The sequence below is a fragment of the Cucumis sativus genome, chromosome 7 (assembly GCF_000004075.3).
Source record: "Cucumis sativus cultivar 9930 chromosome 7, Cucumber_9930_V3, whole genome shotgun sequence".
NCBI classification, from domain to species: domain Eukaryota; kingdom Viridiplantae; phylum Streptophyta; class Magnoliopsida; order Cucurbitales; family Cucurbitaceae; genus Cucumis; species Cucumis sativus.
In genome coordinates this window covers 10,240,227-10,262,806 of record NC_026661.2, presented here as the reverse complement: position 1 = coordinate 10,262,806, position 22,580 = coordinate 10,240,227, and the positions used below count along the sequence as shown (strand labels likewise).

At 34.2% G+C, this 22,580-nt stretch overlaps 2 protein-coding genes across 2 annotated transcripts; one reads left to right on the top strand and one right to left on the bottom strand.

Annotated features, from left to right (window-relative positions):
* The first annotated feature begins 500 nt into the window (after positions 1–500).
* On the top strand, positions 501–12,828 carry LOC101220668 (protein transport protein SFT2). The gene is made up of 4 exons (XM_004139727.3): positions 501–1,004; positions 9,123–9,390; positions 9,488–9,592; positions 12,279–12,828. The coding sequence occupies exons 1-4, from the start codon at positions 796–798 to the stop codon at positions 12,387–12,389; spliced, it is 693 nt and encodes a 230-aa protein (XP_004139775.1). The 5' UTR covers positions 501–795; the 3' UTR covers positions 12,390–12,828.
* A 2,096-nt stretch (positions 12,829–14,924) lies between these two features.
* On the bottom strand, positions 14,925–20,821 carry LOC101221845 (cellulose synthase-like protein E1). The gene is made up of 8 exons (XM_004139809.3): positions 20,485–20,821; positions 17,733–18,039; positions 17,382–17,522; positions 17,072–17,203; positions 16,405–16,617; positions 16,104–16,328; positions 15,673–16,020; positions 14,925–15,581 (listed from the first exon to the last, which is right to left on the bottom strand). The coding sequence occupies exons 1-8, from the start codon at positions 20,760–20,762 to the stop codon at positions 15,024–15,026; spliced, it is 2,202 nt and encodes a 733-aa protein (XP_004139857.1). The 5' UTR covers positions 20,763–20,821; the 3' UTR covers positions 14,925–15,023.
* Between the last annotated feature and the right edge of the window lie 1,759 nt (positions 20,822–22,580).

The window sequence follows — 22,580 nt, the reverse complement described above, 5'->3', positions numbered from 1 at the left end:
CGTCACTCCTCGCCTAGCACTTTCTTTTGCACAACGCCTAGCACTCATAGCCGCCTAAGGCTTGTCCTTCGAAGGTTCTCATGACCCTCTTTGTCCCCCTAGTCCTTTCCAACCCTTTTTAAACGCTTAGCCACAAACTAACACTCAACTCAAAATTCTAACTTCTTTTAATTTCTTTGGCCGTCTACTTTGAATTTTCAAGTTCAAGACTTCAACAAAGTTTCTCTCAATTTCTCTCTTTCAAACCTTGAACTCAACTTAACTACCACTCACTTAGGTATTCCAAGGATAACTAGAGTTTACATAAAATATTTACAAAGTGTATTAATGATAATCAGATACAAAGTGGTGGATAATTTTGGGTATTATATTGGACGAGACCAAGTAAGATTGAATGAGAACGAGAAAGAGAATGAGAAAATTGTCAAAGGAGAATGAGTTGCATGCGTTTGGGATTATTTTGGTAAATTGGTAGAGGAGTTATTGCTCATTAGAATTTGATGAGTGGGTCAATTTTGATTTGGGCCTTGAAACGGAGTGTTTTGCCCATTTGAATTGCTTACATTTTTTAAAATAAAAGTATACTTTTTTTTCTCCCGGTGATCATTATTTGGGTGATTGGTGTTTGCATTTTCCCTTGGTTTAGAAGGCTACACTTGCTTCGAGAAAACAACCATAATCGTTCGCTATCACAACCTAATTTCAAATTCCCAAATCAAAGTGCAACGCTTGAACTTTTTTCTCAAATCATTTGAACTTCATTTTGGAAGGGGCTGTTTGTCTGCCGAGAAAACGATGCAGAAAATGGCGCAGGGTTGGTTCACGCAGGGAGGTAGTAGTGGCAGTGATAATCAACTCAAAACTTCATCTTCATTGCTCGCCGATTGGAATTCTTACGCAGAATCACAGGCTGCTGATGATAGCACCTTCAATTTGGGAATTGGCTTGGATCTCGAAAGCGCTGTTAGGTCCGCCAATGAAACTGTTTCGGGAACTTTCAGCGTGTAAGTGTCTCACCGATCCCCATATCCATCTTAGTAAATAATGTCAAATTGAATTTTGTTTATGTTTTCTGGGTTATTTCTGATACTGATTGTGGATCATTGGGTTCTCGAGTTTTGAGTAATAATCTGCTGGGTGCACTCATCCATGGCGATAAGTGTTGGATAAATTTGCTGCAATGTTTCTACTTGGTTATAGCTGTTACATTTTATCGTGAGCATAATTTTGCTGGCTAGCTGTGGGAAGTGTGGGAAATGTTCTATACTCTTGCAGTCTTGATTTGTCTTTACTTTCATTTGTAACTATTGAAAACTTCATTTAAGAATGTTGGATATCTAGCATCTGAAGTTTCATTTGAAAATTAGAGAGTTAACAAGGGACCTAGAGAAACAAAGAATGTCACTAGAGGTTGCCAAACACAGCATGAAGAGAAATTCTATTGAGGTCAGGGACAATGTAGGTTTAAGATCTTGATTTCGAGGTCTTCAGGTCCTACTACTCTTATTCATTCTTGTTATAGATCCTCGATTTTAAAGGAGTTCCATTTCATTGAAGGTTTCCACAAGTGAAAGAACAGAGTATAGACTTATTTTTTTTAGTTCCTTTTAGTGGAATACTATGTCTTTGCTGAGTGATTTGATTTTTTTTATTGTTTCATTTGTTTTATATAACTTTTTTCCTGATTGTATCCAAGAGTATAGATTCATTTGCACCTTCAAAATACTTCATGTTCTACCAAAGAAACCTTGAAGCTAGAAATGAATTGGACTGAAAGCTCTTCAGAAGGAAAGGTAGAACGATGCTCAAATTAATTTACATTAGCTCTTCCTCTTCAAATATTCAGACCCATGTTTCTAGGAAAATTGTCCATCCAGAAGAGATGAAACTGCACTTCCTGGCTATCCTCTAATGCCATAAAATCTCTTGGGGAAAGCTCTTGATGTAGCCTAAGTATTCTCCAGGAATAATCCTCCAAGAATCAAGATTGTGAATCTTTTATTAGAATGAACAGCATGTTTCATACAAGAGGGGAAGACTCCTATATATAGAGTTTTATTACAGGTGGAGGGTAAAAAGGGAATTAATATAGAATATTAACTAATTATCCAAATAACCCCTTCCTTCTTACATCATTCTGCCCCTCCAAAAAGAAAACTCGTCCTCGATTTTTAAAAAGAAAAAAGTTATGAAGCAAATAAGGAATGAAACAAACTGTTCAATGGAGTATGACCAAACCAACCTTCTACATTTTGAACAAAAATATTATAATCAAAGGGAAAATTTGAGACAAAAAATCCAATACTGCCTCCAAAAAATGAACCTCTCCATTGGCCGTAAACCTTAAAAGGATATCTTGTTCAAGCACATTCAAAGGACCAATGGCTAAAAAACCACTTTCCAAAGAGGATCCTTCAAGAATCACATCTTCTTTATCGTTTGCTTCAAGTTATTTGGTGGTTTGATGATCCATTTCCTCCATAATCAATGTGTCGTTGTTCTTGTTCAATTTTTGCTTGGTGTTCAATACTTCTTTTCATCTTCTTTGTTGGATATTTTTCACTTGAGACTATTTCCAAATCAACATTTTCGAATTCTTGTTTTTCTTCAATTTTATTTTCAAAATTTTCTATTTGAAATCTTTCAACCATGTTTCCTTTGTTTTTTCTTCCGTATATGAAACCAAACCGTTCTTGAGCTCTTGCAAATGAATTGATAGTTGATCGATATGTTAAGTCATTTTCATCAATGAAAGTTGTATTTCTTTTGTGGTTTTCCTTATTTCCTCCAATGCTACGGATTCTAAGTAGTCATTTTGTTGGATTCTTGAATATGTTTCAACATCATAGTGGGTATAAGACTCATCCATTGATTCTCTTGAGTCAACCTTTCTTGTTTGTGTTTCATAACCAAAAGAGTAGTTTTGAATCTTGAACATTCTTCTTGGGTTGTAAAAATTGATTCTTGATAATTTTTTATGATTCTCTAATTCATATAACTAATTTTACGTTGATTTTTTGAAAAATGAGTTTGATTGTATTGTTGGGCCCTTTGTCGATGTTTCTGTCTTTGTATTCCTTCCCAAGCTTCCTTAGAAATATCATCAGAGTCACTAGAATCACTAGAATCAAATTTCTATGTGCATAATGATAAGTTCTTTGAGAAGATTGGGCATGACCAAAATTAGAATGTTGAAATTCTTCTTCCGAATCACTTGAATCAGAATTCTAGCATTGTTTTTGGAAGTGAAATTGACTTTCTTGCCTATACCAACTGCTGGTTTTTTTTTCTTGGTCGTTATCTTTGATCGGTAGTATTCCAATCTTGCAAAATCTTCGGTGTCATCTTTCTTTCTTGGAATTTTAAGGGTTTCCCTTAATTAGATGTGTGTTGTTTGTCAACGATCACAACACTCAAAGCTCCCTTTCGTGATCAGTGTCAAAACGAATTTCCCGATCTCCATTGATGACAGTCAATGTTGGCCAAGGCGATCGCTTTGATACCAAATTGATGTATCCTAAGTATTCTCGAGTAATAATCCTCCAAGAATCAAGATTGTGAATATTTTATTAGAATGAATAATGTGTTTCATATAATAGGGGAAGACTCCTATATATAGAGTTTTATTACAAGTGGGGTAAAAAGGGAATTAACATAGTATATTAACTAATTACCCAAATTACCTCTATTCTTCTTACATCAACTTCATAATCCATATCCATTTTGATAGGAAAGCTTCATTTCTACTCTTTTGATTTTCTGACAGCCCTTTTTTCTTTAAAAAGGAAATGGGACAAATGCTCAAAGTAAAAGAGAGTTGTACAAAGAGCATTAAATAAAAACCTATGGATCAGAAGGTGCACCCAGACATCTCAACTAGGTTGACATCCCCCTTAACACTCTCATCATTTCTTACAAGCAATCTCTAAATTGTAGTAATCTGAGGCTAATAGTCAACCTTTACGAAGGAGGAATGAGAGTACAACAAAACACTATCCTTACAAAGAACAAAATTAACAATGCAAAGAAACAACTATCATGGATTGACCTAGTGGTAGAAAAAGAAGACTCCATCCCAATAACTAAGAGGTCATGGGTTCAATTCATGGTGACCACCTACCTAGGAATTAGTTTCCTACGAGTTACCTTGACAACTAAATATTGTAGGGTCAGATTAGTTGTCCAGTGGGATTAGTTGTCCAGTGAGATTAGTTGCGGTTGACAACCCTCCACGACCTACTTAGGAATTAATTTTCTACGAGTTACATTGACAACCATATATTGTAGGGTTAGACGGGTTGTCCTATGAGATTAGTCGAGGTGTGCATAAGCAGGTCTGAACACTCACGAATATAAAAAAAAAAAAATGCAAAGAAACACTTGTCGAGTAAAGAACAATTAATATGATCAATTTTTATTTTTGAAGAGGAAACAAGTCTCTTTTCTTATTAATAAATTCATAATAGAGGGACAAAAACTCACGGTACAAGAGGATTATACAATGAATAGAAAGATAGACGGATCAACAAATGCACCCAGACATCTCAACTAGGTTGACACCCTTTTAGCATCCTCATCATGTCCAAAAAAGCAAATAAAAGAACTAAAGATTGTCTTTTTTCTAGGCTAATATAAGCCAATATATACCATAAGCTAATACAATGAAAGTCACTAGAAAAAACAAGCAATACTGAAGCTAAAATCCAATGAATAACAAAAAAAACTGGCCATCGAACACAAAGGGCAAAGCATCAACTTGGAGGGAAAATAAAGGCTTGCCAATTCAACAAAGTCTCCTGCAAAGAGTAATCCTGAAAGGTTTTGGATAAAGAGCACCACGGCGTTGCATTCATACGAGCAAACTCAAAGCGATCCACCCATCACGAGGCTTATTGTGAAAAACCCGCGGATTTCTTTCAAACCACATTTCAACTAACAGGGCCTTAACTGCATTAATCCACGATAAGGAAGCTGTCTTCTTCTTCAAGGCTGGACGACAAGTATCTGAAGCACGTTATTTTTAAATTTTTTATAAAAAACCCAACATAGATTAAAGATTTGGAAGAGCTGAAACCGGCAATTAGCTGCATAAAAACAATCAAATAAGAAATGCTGGATATCCTCCTGATTGTTGAGACAAAGGTAGCAAATATGTGATGAAAGAACATGAGTAGGAAGTTTCCTTTGAAGGACTTTTGCACAGTTTAGATTGCCGAAAATCATGATCTATGTGATTTTCACTCTCTTCGGATTGTTTGATTTCCAGAGGCTCTTTTGCAAATAATTATCTATAGGTGAAGCTACAGCCTATAGAAAGGTGATTAACCATGGATTTTATGGAGAACGATCCATTTGCCTCGAGAGACAAAGATCTTCTATCCGGGGAGTTGATAGTCTTTGAATCGGACAGTAAGCCTAATAAGGAATGAAAGTCTGAAATTTCTTCATTTTTTAGCAATCTTCTGGAAAAAATGGACTATGAGTTGGTGGATGAGTCCCAATGTTCTGAAATGGAGCCTTTTGGTTTGAGCGCAACTCTAAACAGCCTGGGGAATTCTATCCCGCCAAGGGTCCAACTAAAAGTGGGTTCTACTGCCATCACCGTTTGAAGAGTGCCAATGCATCTATTTTGCACCATAGTCTAGAAATACTGATCCACGGGCTTTAGAGGCTGAAAGTTTCTTTGCCACATATATGTCAATTGAATAGACTACTTCCATGGATATTTTTAATTACTTGACACCATATTGAATTTTGTTCCAACATAAAGCACCAACCCCATTTTGACAATGGAGCCAAGTTCTTGTGCTTCAAGTTACCCATCCTGAGGCCTCCATCCCTTTGGGATTTAATGGTAAGATCCCATTTTGCCAAGTGGTTCAGCTTTCTTCCCTTGTTTCATTTCCAAAAGAACTTCCTCACAATATGATCAGTTCAAGATCTAGATTTAAGCTGGAAAAATAAAAGCTCGCCAATTTAAGTAAAACGCTTGAATGCTGTAACTTTCAAAATGCTTAGAAAGGATGCACCACGATGAGGCATTTCTGGGGTGAATTCAAAGCAATCCAACCATCCAAGGGATTTTATCATGAAATACCCAAAAATTCCTTTCAAACCATATTTTCACCAATAGCGCCTTTACAACGTTTAACCAAATCAATCGAGAGATTTTGTTTAAATACGTCCTAACTCATAGCTGCTGCACATTTCCTCGAAAATCCTCACTAAACACCCAAAACAAATTGAAGATTGAGAACTAATTTTCCCAACAACTAGCTGAATAAAAGCACAGGAAGAAGAGATGATGAGGATCTCTATGTGCTGATGGTTTAACGGACAAATGGAGGGGGGAAGGCAGCTAGTAGGCAATTTATGTTGCATAACTGATGAGACATTTAGGTGATCAACTAACATGATTCATACAAGACTGCTCACTTGTCTTGGGCAGTATGACTTCCATATTGCCTTATACAACAATTTGTCCAGGGGAAAGAGGGAGATAAATGAGCTTTGGGAGGCTTCACTGAAAATGTCCCATTACCTACTAAAGACCACGTTCTTGTATCAAAGACATCAATTACTCTCCCTCCTGAAATTTTATCAAGCAATTCTTGAAAATCAAGAAACTCATCTTCCTTTAGCAAGCGGCAAAAAGTAATTGACCAAGAAGCCAAATAAATATCCCGATGATCAGGTACCGACCCTTTTGGAAGTAAAGATATTATGAAGAGTCTTGGGAACAAAATGTTAAAAGGGACCACTTGGCTAAGAGAGCCAAGTTTTTTGCCTTGAAACCACCCAGACCGAGGCCTCCATCTATTAGAGATCTATTGACTGTTTTCCCATTTTACCAAGTGGTTGATCTTACTGTCTTCCCAAAAGAAATTTCTTAATATTCTTTCCAAAGTTGAGATGACACTTTCGGGCATGTCATAAAGTAAGTGGGAAGATTGAATAAAACTGGTTTGCATAAGGTTGCTCGTCCTCCTCTAGATAGATTAAATCTTTTCCATTTGCCTTGTTTTGCATGAATTTTATCTATCACCGGTTGCCAAAAGGAGGTTTGCTTTGGGTACCCACCCAACGGTAAAGCAAGGTATGGGAAGGTGTTCAACCTTACATCTCAAACTTGCAGCAGTAGACAGCAATTCATTCTTATTCTCATCCATATTTACACCACACAAAGCTGATTTGTCCTAGTTTGCTTTCTGATCGGAACATCATTCAAACAACTCAATGGCCTGTTTTAGTTTTGCCAGCATATTGCTGTCAAACTTGCAAAATAATAGTGTATAATCTGCAAACTGGAGGATGGATACATGAGTCCACTTTTCCCACCACAAATCCTTCAAAAAGTCCATTATGATGGAGCTTGTCCACTAAAGCACTCAAGACTTCACTAACTAGGAGGAAGAGGAATGGTGAGAGAGGATCGCCTTGCCTAATAACCCTTGAGGCTATATTCTCCCCCATGGTCTACCATTAGTGAAAACACATAGTCTAGGTTTCCTAATGCAACCCCATTATCCAATCAATCCATTTTTGCTCAAACTTCTTATTCCGCAGAATTTTTTCTAAAGAAATCCCAATCAACGTGGTTAAAAGCTTTCTTGAGATCTAACTCGAGAATCCAACCTTTCTTCTTTTTGGAAGGCCTTTAGCTAACACATTTGCAATTTGTTATGTTGTCGGCACATTACTCCTGCATCGATCTTTTCCTTCAACTTCAATATGTTTTGTCTTGTCATGTAGGACTGGATTGTGGGCAATAGAAATTGCTGCCTTGTTATCACAGTAAATGCACGTGGACATCATTTGAATGAATCTCAATTCTTCCAACATCTAGGTCTTTTCAAATCTTTTTTAGGTAGTGAAATTATTGTCATCAAGCTACCTCCTTGGCATATATCTCCTAATCTGAGATCATATTAAAATACCTGTAATTAATTGCCTAAATTAGAGTACATCTGTGTCACATTAGGCAGAGTTCTCCTCTTTGTTGGTAGTCTGTTGGGCACCTTAGAAACTGACCTGTGGAAATCGTATAGGCTAGCATATAACCACTCGGTGTTACTTTACAAATCTCTATAAGTATGCTCATTCCATCTCTTTAGTGGAGTCTTCATGATCTTTAGTTACTGTCTTACTGAGTAAATTGGAAGTTGAGAACTGGTTTACGAACAGTGCCAGAAAACAAAATGACCATGGATCAATTGGAGAAGAGGTATTAGATGTCTGAGAAAGAGACACAATTGTGCATGGTTCAAACTGTGGTTCGCTCATGTTATTGAATTTGTGTTTGTTTTATTTTCCATGATGTTTCTTTGAGAGGAGGGAAAAATGAGGCATGCAATTAGTTTGTCTGATTTTCGTTCATCAGTTTAACAATGAAATGCCTTTGCAGTTTGTGTTTCAGAAAAAAACGGAAAAAGAAAAAGAAAAAAGTTGCTGAGTAAATTGGAAACCTGCATGGCCTTCCTTGGGCATTGCAGCTTTTCTACCAAGGTTCAAATAAGAAAAGGATGAGAAGGTGTCTTAACTAAAAATATCGAAAGCCAAAAGGACTCATTCTCCAAGAATTTGACCTGGTTTTCAAAATAAATTGGAAATGGCACATATTTTCCTTCTTAGTCTGGGAGCTTTAGAATATGAAAAAATTTCCAACCAATCAAGTTACTTTAAAGCCGCAAAAGCCAAATGATCAATTTCCTGCTACTAGAAATGTATTCTGTCATGTAAGAAAGTGGGCAATAAACACTTGAATCCACCTTTGAAAATAATCAGCGAGGTTAATTTTTGTTAGAGTATAACAGGCTTACCTCCAGGTCCTTCACGCTACAGCCTGCAAAGCTTCCAGATTCACTTCATTCCAAAGGAAAATAACACCAGCCGAAGCACAAAATGATTTTAAGGCCATCTGATCAATACTTCTTAAACTTCTAGGAATCACCAGTATTTAGACACATTCAGAACTGGGGGTTTCGTCTTGAAGGGACTACTTATGAATTGAAGGATGTTATCCTTTATGATGCCTCCTTTTTTACCCTTCATTGTTTGTAATTATTTATTCACATCAGTCACTTGTTTAAGATGTATGCTTTGGCCTTCGTGCTTGAGTACAGGGTTTCTAAAGGAGTGAGAGAACTTCCTGGAAATTTCCAATCTGCAACTAGCAATGTTCCCTCAGGAAAAGCCCTGATGTATTTTGGTTTGTTTCTAGCAACTGGGGTTTTCTTTATTTTCATTGCGTTTACAATGTTCCTCCCTGTCATGGTTCTGATGCCTCAAAAGTTTGCCATCTGCTTTACCCTTGGATGTTGCTTCATAATTGGATCGTTCTTTGCACTCAAGGGTCCAAAGAATCAGCTTGCACATATGTTCTCAAAAGAGGTATGCTTGATATTTCTTTTATTACATTTCTATCAAAACCCTGTCGATATTTTAGCTGATTCTCTTCTGTTATTTGTTCCTTTATTTTATGATGCAGAGACTTCCTTTTACAGTGATCTTTATTGGTAGTATGTTGGGCACCTTATATGTTTCCATGGGCCTCCACAGCTATATCCTTTCAGTTTTCTTCTCTGTATTACAGGTATTTAAACAAAATACTTTATCTTTATTCGTTATTGTGCAAACTTTTATTCCCATCATCCAGTTAGTATCTGTCTACTTCATATTAGTGATGTAATTAATTTAGTTAGTTTTCTTAATTGTTAAGGTTTAGTTTCCTAATTGTCTCAGTTAAAGGTTTAGTTTCCTTTTCAGTTTCATAATTGTCTTGTTTAATTTCCTTTTCAGTTTCTTAATTGTCTTAGTTAAAGATTTAGTTTCCCTTTTAGTTTTAGGTTTGTAACATATGGAATTAGGCTATAAAACGGCCTCTTCTCCATCCTTTTCCATTGATTCAATAATTGAAGTAATTTTTAAAAGAAACAAATTTACCAAGATTTAAAGCATTAGTTTTGGGTCCTTAAACTTTAAAAAGTATCTAATAGGTCTTTGCACTTTTAATTTAGTATTTAAAAGTTACAATTTCCTGAGCTTTGAAATTGTAGATTACATCTCCAACATTTTGAAAATTTTAAAATGTTGCTAATATTAGGTATAAAGTTTAATTTTATGTCTAATAAGACCTTAAACTTTTTTGAATAAGAAACATTTCACTAATGAACGAAATGTTCGAAAGCATAACCGAAAGCCATGTATTACAGGGAATACAAAAGATTTGTCCAATTTGCAGCAAGAAAACTTAAATTGTGATCTTTAAGATGCTGTAACTGTTTTCACCAATAAAGAGCATTGAAAATGGGCTTCTATGATAATAATCCCTAAGCTTTCAGTATAGTGTCTAGTTGGTCCATGAATTTAATAAATGTCAAGTAGGTCAAGGGCCTATTTTTACTTTTGAAAAGAAAACATTTTCATTTATTGGTATAAAATAAGGCAAAAGCTAATAGTACAAGAGGATTATACAATGAGCAAAAGCAAAAACAGAAAAAAAAAGATTAGGAGGTGCACTCGAGCATCTCAACTAGGTTGACACCCCCTTAGCATCCTTATCACACCCAACAAAATAAATAGAGTTCAAGTGGGGGCTACACACAGCCAATACAAACCAATAAGAAACATTCAAATAAATCTAACAATTCTAGGAATAGACTGGCAAAAAGGAGCTGCCAAAAGGAGAATCATCAGAGGGTGTTGCCCAAATCTGGATCTTCAATCAAGGAGGAAGGATGAAGGCCTGCCAATTTTAGATGTCTTGCATTGAGGCGTTGAACCGTTTGCTTAGAGAGCACCACGAGGAGGCATTCAGCCGTGCCAACTCATATCTGTCATGCCAATAGGGAGATTTATTTTGAAAGACCCGTTGGTTTCTCTCGAACCATATTTCTGCCAAGATTGCCTTGATAGCATTGCACCAAAGCAAGGATGCAATTTTCCTTGTAAGTGGCTGTCTAACATTATTCTTGGAGTCTTTATCAAGGGACCAGCTGAGATTAAAGGTGTGAAGGGCCTATTAGATATAAAATTGAAATATCAAGTACCCATTAGACAGAAAATTGAATGTTTAAGAACCTATTAGACATTTTAGAGCCTAATTCCTATTCATGGTTTTGATTCCATGGAGATTAGACTTGTCTCCTATCTTTTAATTCCAACGGAAATTCTGAAATTAGTTTGAGTAGCGTGGACCTTAAACTTTTTATGGAATATGTATAGAAGGGAGACCAGTCCAATCTCCATCTGAATCGACCATGAAAGAGTGTTTCAAAGATCCTTATCTTGTGGACTCTTTTGCAGGAGTTATTTAAGGATGTCCAAGATAATTTCACTGTGGCTTCTCAACTTTTATTGCTGAGATATAGAAGATGTGCACATCCGAAAAAAAAATCAGATACTTTCAAATTATGTATCGGTCATGTTTCAGCCACGTATTTGAATCTATTCCTATAGATATGTATCTAACATTCATTCACTGCTTAGTTTAAAGTATTTGTGATTCATAGATGTGATGATGTGATCTAAGGCCTTGTTATCTTAGTAGCATAGGCAGCATAGCGAGGGGCCGAGAGTCTAGTAGGCAGCTTTTCTTTGCATCTTATCAACAGTGTTCAAGCTTATATAGGTGGACTAAAAGAATTTCAGCTTTTCTGGGACTTAAATCTGTCAGATGTAGTCCACGAGAGGGCTTCAACTTTGCCTCAGGTGTTTTAGTATAGTGAACGAGGGCTGATTCTGCTGGGAAACCATCCGAAGCCTAGCTTTCAATAAATTTGTGTCGTGGACATGAGGACTACATTGCCTCAGGTGTTTTAGTGTTCAAGCTTCCTAATTTGAACAGCATCCACCTTCGCTGTTTAATTTCATAACCTCTTTCGAATGATTCTCTTCTTAGTTGACATCATCCCAACAATCAATCAGCTAGCTTTTCTTTTTTAATCTTTTTTGGAGTTGGTGCATTAGAACTTCAGGAAGAGAATACTGTTTGATCACATAATTCTACATGATATGCACGCCTATCTTAACCAATAGTATATTGATAGGAATGCTATAAGGGTATTAAGAGTATATTAGCAATCAGCTAGGAGTTGTTATGTTTGCTGGTTATAAATGGAGTCAGTGGATTAGGATTTGAGAGTCCGTCCTCTCAAGAAGGGAGAGTTTAAGAATGTCTTGTAGTTCTAATATTTATATATTTCATGCATTTCCGATTTCCCGTTTCTTTATCATACATGACACAGTTGGTCCAAATTGAAACGTTGAGGTTTCTCCAGGTTCTTGCACTTGCATACTATGCTGTTTCATATTTTCCTGGAGGTTCTACTGGGATGAAGTTTCTGTCATCTGCTCTTACGTCTTCTGTAACGAAATGTTTCGGCAGGTGATCTCAACTCCACTGTGGTGTTCAGTTGGTGTACTGCACATTTCTCTCCTAACTAGAGATCTATGTTAAAGTTCGTAAAGTTTTGGAATTTGCTGAATGTACAAACCAAAAGTATTAGCAACAGGCACCATTTTTCTGTATTCCTATTTGGTTGTTTCATCCCCATCATCACATTGACTGAGCTATTTTGCAACTGTAGAGAGAGGTCAATTAATGGGGACAAAGTTGTGAAGGCTTTGGGGCATTAATGTTGCTATTTTCTACCAATGCCATCACAATTTGAAGGCAATAGAGAATGAAATTAGATTACTTTTTTTTTTTTTCAAAAATTAGATTACTTAATCCAGCTCTTGCGTTAAAAGGCTACCACGCTCTCATTATATGACCGTTCTATATGCATTGAAGTCTAATGTATTGTTTTTTAATGGAGTATCGAATCATTTCCCTTTACGGTGATAAATTGTTTTATTAACTGAACTATCTTCAAAGTGATAAGTCCATGCATAACATTCATCCATTGGATGAATTAATTTCAGGGTTACACTGAGATCAAGTATGTTGCTGTCTAGTTTTATACAAACACATTGTATAGAATACCCTACCGGCAAATCTTTCACATGAACGATTTGAATCCAAATTGTTCGCAACATTTACGTATATTACAATTATAAAGTGGGTCATTTTCACAGTGTTATCTGAATTGGATAAGATACCAAACTTTAATCCATATACTATAGACATTTAAGCTTAGGTTATTACTTGAAACATGATCAATTTGTATCTCTCCTACATAATAATTCATGTCTCATGAATTGCCTTGGATTTTCAATAATAAATAGTTAATTATATTATTATATCATATGATTAGTTATGAAAAATTATATCAGACAACTAATTATAGATTCAAACTTTTAAGTTAAGTCCATTACTCAAAAATCAAGCAACAATTTGACACTTCATTGGAAAGAGGAAAACTAAAAATTCTTATAAAAGTCCCCATATGACATGCCACACATCCTTAGCTTTTCCAAATCTTCTACTTTTGCCTGAAAATTTATACATAGAAAAAAGTGAGCATATAAAATATACATTAAAAGAGACCCACTACTAGTCCTACTAGGTGATCTGTTTACTTCCTGTTAGAAACATAGTAATAGTGTTGTGTTTCAAATGGAACACACTTGGGTGAATGAGACCATACAAACACCCCTAATCGTATGAGTGATCTTGTAGGAACACCCCTAGTTGTGTGAGTGATCGTAGGTACACACTTCATAAACATGTCTGTGATACGTAAGTACACTTCTAATTGTGCGAGTGATTCCGTTGGAACGCCCATAGTCGTTTGAGTGACCCCATATGCACAGTATAACTAACCCTTAATCGTGCATGTGATCCATAGGTACACCCCTAATTGTGAGAATGATTATGCAAGAACACCCTTAGTTGTGCAAGTAAGTACTAACCCCATAAATAGGAATACAATACGGGTGGGATAAAAAGCTTTAACAACCATAGTTAACAGACACACAACAATCTAAAAGCATGTAACGATCAACATAACATGATATGAATCATCAATCATAACAGTCCATAAAACATAGCAGTCCATGAAGAATGAAATCCATAAATCATGGTTAATCATCATGCATCATCACACAAGCCAACTATGCATTTTAGCTACCATCAATGCATAATCCATAAACACATGCAATCTCCTAAATTTAGTTTGAAGGTTTAGTAGTAGAATTTCTTACAAAAACAAAATAACTCTCAATAAATTAAATTCAGTTAAACAAACTAAGATAATTAACTCTAAAATTATCTTAATTAACTCTAAAGTAGTACAAATTTCAACCATCCGAAAAAACAAAAAAAAAAAAATGTATAGAAATACATCTTGGGAGTTAAAAAATTACAGAGAAATTGAAGTTGGTGGTTGCCAAATGGAGAATAGAATGTTGTAAAACTATATATACATAGGAGGCGTCATGTTGCTATGGGACAACATAGTGACACTAAGGTGCACATGTGCCTGATGAATCACACTATTGATAATATAATCGATATAGCTGATATAACCAACCAATTGTATGTTAAGTCTCTTCTATACATTAGTTATCTTCTAGTAATAAAAGATAATTGATCATTTGTTCTTCTCAACACTTAAAATGTCTTTAGATACTTTTCTCTGGAGAGGATTCACCATCTGCCATGAGTCTTACTTTAAATATCAACGGCTAGGTATGAAGAAGAAGAATATGATGATGATGACGATGATGATTAAGGGAGCAAGGGCCTGCTTATGACTTAGGAAGGAGAGAAAGAAAGAAAGTGGGTGAGTGGGTGAGTGGGTGAGTGGGCTAAGGGTTTGCAACGTCCAATAGATAAACTTCTTTCTAAGTCACACCTTAAATTTGACTTACATATAAAGTTCAATTTTTCAACCTCCTTTCGCCCAAATAGAAAGACAAAACTTAAACCTAAACGAAAAAATGGATTAAATATGAAAACTAATAGAGAATAAAACAAAATTACCTTAAAAAATAAATTCAAGTCATTAATCCTATCTATTGTAATTAAAGTAGCCAAGATGAAATACAAAGTAAACTTCAAATACATGGGGTGGTCACAATTAAAGTAGGAATGAAAAGGAAATACAAATGAGTAGGGCCAATATAAAGGACTTGATGGTTAAGGAGGTTGGCATCTTGCCTTTATCTTTTCTAAAGAAAAGTCCTTGGTACAAAGGCCAATTTATCATAATCAAAATTCCACAAAGAAGAATCTGCAAAACCATTGTTTCCAAAAACATCACCAAACCACTGCCACTCTCTACTACTTTCTTCATCATCCCAATAAAGCAAAGAAAATTAACCAAAGAAATTGTTGTTATAATTGTAAACAGTGGTGAGGAAACTCCAAATTCCATTATCTCATTTTCATATCTCTGGGAGACTTCTTCATCAATCACTTTAGCTGTGATTACAAATGCTGAATTAGACAATCCAAGTATCTTCAAGACAATGTCTACAAGAGCAAAGAGATAGGAACTTGTTCTTTTGTATAGCCAAATCCTCTGTTCATTCCACCAACCCAGGATTGTTCCTCCAGTCAGCAAGAACTCCACCAAACTAGTACCATACTTAGCAAATGTCACATATGCGAAAGGTATAAACCATGGGCTTGAAACCTGAGAACACACACAAGCTAGTTAGCTCTCAATTGATAATTTTTGTTGATATCAAGTGTAAATTAAGATATAGGAAATTAAAGTTGTGTACCTTTGGAAATAAGGGAATTCCTCTAAGGAGATAGAGTAAGGGAATAGTGGAGTAATATAATGTTGCTAATGAATTAACAGCCCAAAGAGAATAGATGCAATATACCATTCGTAGACCAAGGCTAATCTTTCCCTGACCAAACCGCGCAGGACTGTACCTAGATAGAAGAATTTCAAGGTCACCTTCTGACCATCGCTTATGTTGAACTAGTGTCTGAATTAATGAGGTTGGTGCAACACCTAGGAAAGCTTCCCTTTTTGGGCTGTAATAAATTGATTTCCATCCTTGTCTTTGTATTGACAACCCAGTCACACCATCTTCTACTACACATCCATACCTCAAACCCATCTGCAATTTAAAAGTGAATGTGAATGTGAAAGTGGTAGGTATATATAAATGGAGAGACGATGGACATTAGTAAAGAGATCGACCTCTTTTCCCCATTGTGTGTTCTTTTCATATGAACAACTTGCGAGATGCTTCACTTTTTCTTCTACTTCATCTATACTGCCTTCATAATTCCTATACTTTTTACCGTTCCAATCATTTTTGTATCCATTACTATACTTTTTGCCACACAAAACCTCTCTTCTATGAAAGCAGCCTGTTCCAAGATATCGTGGGCCTCCAAAACCGTCCATACCACGGAATTCCACCTTCACGAATAAAATCAAATAAATTACCTATGAATTTTATGATCCCTTTCTACTGTTGCCTTTATCAAATTTTTACCTCATTCATTACTCGTAAACTACTGCCATAAATCTCATTCTTCGTCACGTTGTGGAACTTTTGTGGAAACTGTACAAATGCAACCTCATGACCCTTCTCTTCATCCATCAAAAAGCAAAGTGCATCTTTTATGGTGTCGGAGGTGTTCGAATACATATCACAGTCTACATTGAGTATGATTTGCCCATTGCTTATCTGGGATGAGACCCTAAGCTTAAAATCCAAAGATTCGCAACCACATTAGGCTAATGCACATAAAATGTTCTATCTAATATTCATTAATATCCATACAGATGGAATGATATCTAAATTAAAAAATGAGTGTTAATAAATGAACTTGCTTGATATTTGGTGCAGTTATTATATTTGTTAAGGAATCGATAAAGAAATTAAAGAAGTGTAAAGCAATAGAGAATCGACAAAGAGATTTCCGTGATTCACTAGTAGTGTGTTGGATACGTCCATCGGCGGGGAGAACAATTTATTAATTAAGAATTACAAAGCATCCATGTCTCTAAGGTTAAAGAGTTTACATAGAACACTTCTTTAAAACTTGAGGTTAAAATCATAAATAACAGGTTCAAGACATCCTAACAAAATATATGAATAAGGTCTATAGATTAATGTTTGTATGCTTACATCTAAATACATTAAAGTAGATAATTACCAAGGCATTCATGGCTCCAGCTTTGAAGTTGTGGAAATATTGAGGTCTCTTCTCACGAGCCAAATATACCAAAGTTGGTAACATATCTCCTTCAACATCTGTAGCTTTTGGATCTCTCCCATCTACTACTATCTGTGATGTTGAGAAGAAAGAATAAAAAATTAGAAATACTTGTATATATCTCCGGAGAAGAAGGGAAACATATTTCAGACAATAACATGATAAAGAGTGAAAATAGAGCTGAACAAAAATGTTTGTGTGCACTATGGAATGACATTTTTTGAAGGAAAAATAACAAAATTTAATGTACCTGAATGAGGGTATCATGGTCACGACGAGATACATAGGATTTCCACTGTGAAAGTCCTTTAATACTTGATCGTATTTCTTTAGGAATCTGACCTAGTTTGACTGAAACATTGATTCTACTCTCTAACTCCTTGTATAGTTTCTACAAAAGAAGAAACCATCCAGGTAAAACACAACCACATTAATACCACGAATTTTTTTTTTCTTTTTCTTTTTTTTCTTTCTTTTTTAATACATAGTTGGGTTTTTATTTTAATTCAAAAGCAACAGCAAAGCTTGCTTTTCCTTGTTAGAAATGTGTTCTTAGCTTGTCATATGTAAAATATAAAATTCCTATTAGATCATTAATAACCTGAATAAAGACCACTTCTTTGCTCTGATGATTAGACTGTGAAGCAAAGTAAGATGCAGGTGACCTTGGTTGGATGTTAAACTTCTTGCAAAATGGTATCCAATGCCTCGCAAATTTAGAGGCCTCTACGAGAGCATAGTAGGTGAGCTCGGAGCCTGCATCGTCCGAGAGGTACACGTTGAGCTTCTCCGGTGGGTAGTCGTATGCCATGACAGATAATACAGTATTCATGACCATAGGCAATGGCTCCTTCTCAGGGTCTGCTGTGCATACAAATATGTCCACTCCAGGAAACTCTGCCTCATGCCTGTTCATCAACAAATACCTCATTTCAAACTTCACGTAAACTAACTGAGTGGAATGAGATATATCTAACCAGGGTGTTATTTTGCCTTATATTTATAGTAGTTTTTACTTTATTTTATTAGATTTGATGTCATGTCCTAGTATTTTTTTAGGATTTGAGAAAGAGAACAAGGTTTGAAAGTCGATACATTTTGACAAACACAAAAAACAACACTGCAGCTTAGCCCTTTTCTGCTGCAGTGTTGGAGTCCCCGATCATGTGAACAGAAGCTAGCTAGGAGCCATAAAACTGCAGTGCCACCCCGATTTCCTTTTAAGTTATCTTTCATTTTAGGCTTAGAGGGTGACTGAGGACGATTGTGGGACCTCTGAGCTCAGTATTGGCCATTCAAGACCAAGATCCATGAGTTTCTCTCTTGTACTTCCCTTTGTACTAAAGATTTTGACACTGAGAGTCGATTTTCGATGACCCAAACGTCAACTTTAAGGATTGGATGAGGGTTTTGTATGGTTTTTTTTTTCTTTCTACTTCTCTTCTTACGTTGAATCCGTGTTGATTTCTGTTCGATTAATGTGGTAAATAAGTTCGGTCATTCATATATGGTATATATGCTTGATTTCGTAAAAAAAAAACGAGCTTAATTTGAGAAGTAGATTGGCGGAGTTATAGTTGTGGATCCATCTTTTGTATTTCTAGGATCCACATTAGTGAAACATAATGAAACCTAAAGAATAATAAATCATCAGTAAGTAAAATTTGGTTTTCCATAAAATCAAATGAAGAAAAGAGCTTAGAAACAAGACTTTGCTATAACCATAGACACAGGAGAAAACCATCACAACCTAGAATGCATGATTTAATTAGATTTGAAGATAAATTGATTAATTAGTCAGACTATTTAATTACGGTCTATTAGTGTTTATCATTGATGGATCCGTGTTTTTACTATATTTTGTTTATTTTACTCTATTTGAAAAATCCATAATTAATTAAAGAAAATTGTAGTGGGTGACAATTTGAAATTTTCCCAAGGTGATACACCTTATATACACTTGATACATCTTACATAACTTATACAAAATATACGCAAATATTGAAAATGACAAAATATTAAAGGTGTTTAAGTTAATAAAAATTAAGTAAATATGCCTAATGACATTTGAGTAAATAAAGTAGTGTGTGATATTTTTGTAAATAAGTTGATCTTTATCAACCTTAAAAAAAAACTAAAATACATCTTCAGGAGACGTTTGGAGTAATGAGTGTGTTATAATAGTCGTAGGTTATCATAGTTTGAGTTATAATAGTTTGTGTTTGAAATATAAATTATTTTAGCTTGGGTTATAATATTATTAGTCTTAAGACGTGCAATGCCTGTAATATTTCAAACATTTTTCTATATCATGATCTGTCACGTTCATACGTAAATGTTTAATACCCAAATATTTATTAAAACCGTTAGATGATTAAAAAAAAAAAAAGAAGAGACAATAATTACAATAATTAATTTCAAATTATTGAAAACCCTAAACCCTGTATAAAAAATAAACAACAAAATAAAAAGTAAAAAGAACTAGAAGATAATAGAAAAACATAATTTGATTTCTTTCGCCCTTTCACATTTTGCTGTGATTTGTGAAAAAAAAAGAATGAGATATTTGTACCTAAAGATTTGAAAAGAAATAATTTGAAAAGTTGAAAGAGATAAAAGAGTTTAGAAATGTGAATAGTTAAGAGAAATGAGACAATAAATATAATAAATAATTTCAAATTAAAAAATTTAAAGGAAGAATTTGAAAGGTTGAAAGAGATAAAAGAGTTAATACGAGAAGTGAATGTTAATAACGGATGGAAATGAGACACAATTACAATAATTCATATTTAAATTGAAAAATAAAGTTAATAGACAAATTACAATGAAACCAAATGAGGAAACAAGTAGATGAACTAACAAAATGGACAAAATTGAAAACAAAAAGTTTTTCCACTTTTCCATATATATATTAGGTCGATTTACAATTTTCTTTTGAATTTTTATTTAACAAGTTTTGAAATTGACAAAACTATCACTAATGTTATAGTTAGAATTACTGAAATGAAACGACAAAATGGGGAGAAAAAATTTATCTCTATAGCCCATTTTATATATAGTATATTTTTACAATCAAATATATATTTTTTCTTTTTCAATTCTTTAATAAAATTTCAAAATCTAAATATTTGGTATGTGAAGTGTATCGCAAGTGCTTATTATGGTATGAACAATGAAGCGTATCAGTTGTGTCAAAATGAATATTAGTAATGTATTAAATTTTAGTACAATAATTATAGGGTAAGAGGATTGAACATTGACCTTAATCTTTTTTAAAAAAAATGTCACGTGATCTAAAGTCATATTGAACAATAACGTGAGACTAAAAATAAAATAAAAAGAATAAGAGAGACCTTTTCGAGAGACGGTGTTTAAAGGGGCGCCTGTGAATAGGATTCCACCGAGAAGCTTGGGTGAAAAGCCAATAAAATCCAAACCATAACTCAGCAGCAAATAAACCAACCCAAACCCATCTTCTACCTTCACCATCATGTTGAGGTATAAAATTGAGTCTATAACTCCAAATCAAACAAATCCCCACAAGAATGGAGAATGCAAATACCCTATACCAAATTCTCCCCTTTTCTTCTTTGGTATCAAACAATGCCAAATAGTACCCTTCATTCTCCATCTCTCTCTCTCTCTCCTAATTTCAAACTATACCTTCTTCCCATTATGCAAATACAATAATATATACAACCTTTATATATACTTAACACAATTGTTTTTCTTTTTCTTTTTCTTTTTCATTTAGATTTGAATTGCAACATTAGGTTGATGCGTATCAAAAAAATAAAAATAAATAAAGTAGGTTTTGATTTTTCAACCAAATAATTCTTTTATTAAAAAGTGAGTTCATCTCATCCCAATCCAACTAGCTATCAATTTCAATTTATGTATGATATATTATAAAATAATGCTAAAATATGATACACTATACTATTTTTATTTTGCAATTGGAGATATAACAGACACATATGCATCCATGGAAACATGAAACAAATAATGAAACAAAAGTTGATATATCGCATACTTCAATTATGTTGATTATCCAACATACTGTTTTCAACTACCATATACATTCATTTATGAATAAAATTAAAAGTTATTAAAGTTAGGATTTAGAAAAGCTAAACATGATTATTTGATCCCATAATCTAGTTACAAACAATTAAAAAATAAAAAAAAACTCATAAACCTCGTTAAATATTTTCATAAAGTTCAGATTTGCTCTTGATATATTGTAGACGATTTGTCACTTCTTTTTCTTCTTATTTGCGATTTATTCATCTTTTGTTCTACACTTCTTCAACTCATCTTCCAATTTTTTTCTTCTATTTTTAAATGATTTATTCTAAAAAATATTCAAGATCATTTAAAAAGAATATTGAACTTCATCTAAATATTAACTTTATCTTCTACATATTCAAGAGTATTAAGTTCGTTTAAATATCACTTTCACATTATCCAAATGATTGCTTTCCTTGTCAACAAGATTGTTTAGCATGGTCAACATGGTTGTTTAGATTTGAAGCGCCTTTTTTCCATCGTTTAAAATGAACTATACTGTCGTGTAGATATGTTCTAAACGATCACTTACTAAATGATTGTTTATATTTGAAACCATTTTTCCATCATTTAAAAAGAACTACACGATCATGCGTATATAATTTAAATGATCACTTACCTAGTTAACACGATCGTTTAGCATGGTCAACATGATCCATTAGATTTGAACCCCTTTTACCATCGTTTCAAAAGAACCATATGATCGTGTGGATATGATATCTCAATGATCGTTCATGATCAATACGATTGTTTAGATTTGAAGCATTTTTCCTCATCATTTAAAGAAAACTACATGAGCGTGTAGATATGATGTAAACGATCGCTTACCATAGTCAGCATGATCGTTTAGATTTGAAGCATTTTTTTCATCTTTAAAAAGAACTACACGATCATGTTGATACTACCTACACGATTGTGTGTTAATTTCTACACGATTGCACATCATGATCGGTTAGAAGAAGAATTATATGTGCGCGTGTGACCGATTGATCGCGTGTTGACTGAGACATTTTTAAAATTGTTCCATACAGTGTATATATTTTGACGGTTTGTTATATTTTTTAAAGAACCCTCGTAATAATAAGAAAGGCATAAAATGTTTTGGATTAATTTATTGATAAAAAGTAATGTGGTTTTTGTGTTGTATTATAGAATAAGAAAATTATATTGTGAAAACAATAATAATAATTATAAAATATAATACTTCATGTCAAAACATATATAAGCTAAGGCAGACTGTTATGTGTAGTTGTAATAGAGAGATTATATATTTTTTTTGAAGCATTTTCGTCTCTCCCAGAGAATAATTTCCCTTATCAGGAATGGTTTAGGATTGAACTAACAAACATTTTTCATATAAACAATATATTATTGTCATGTA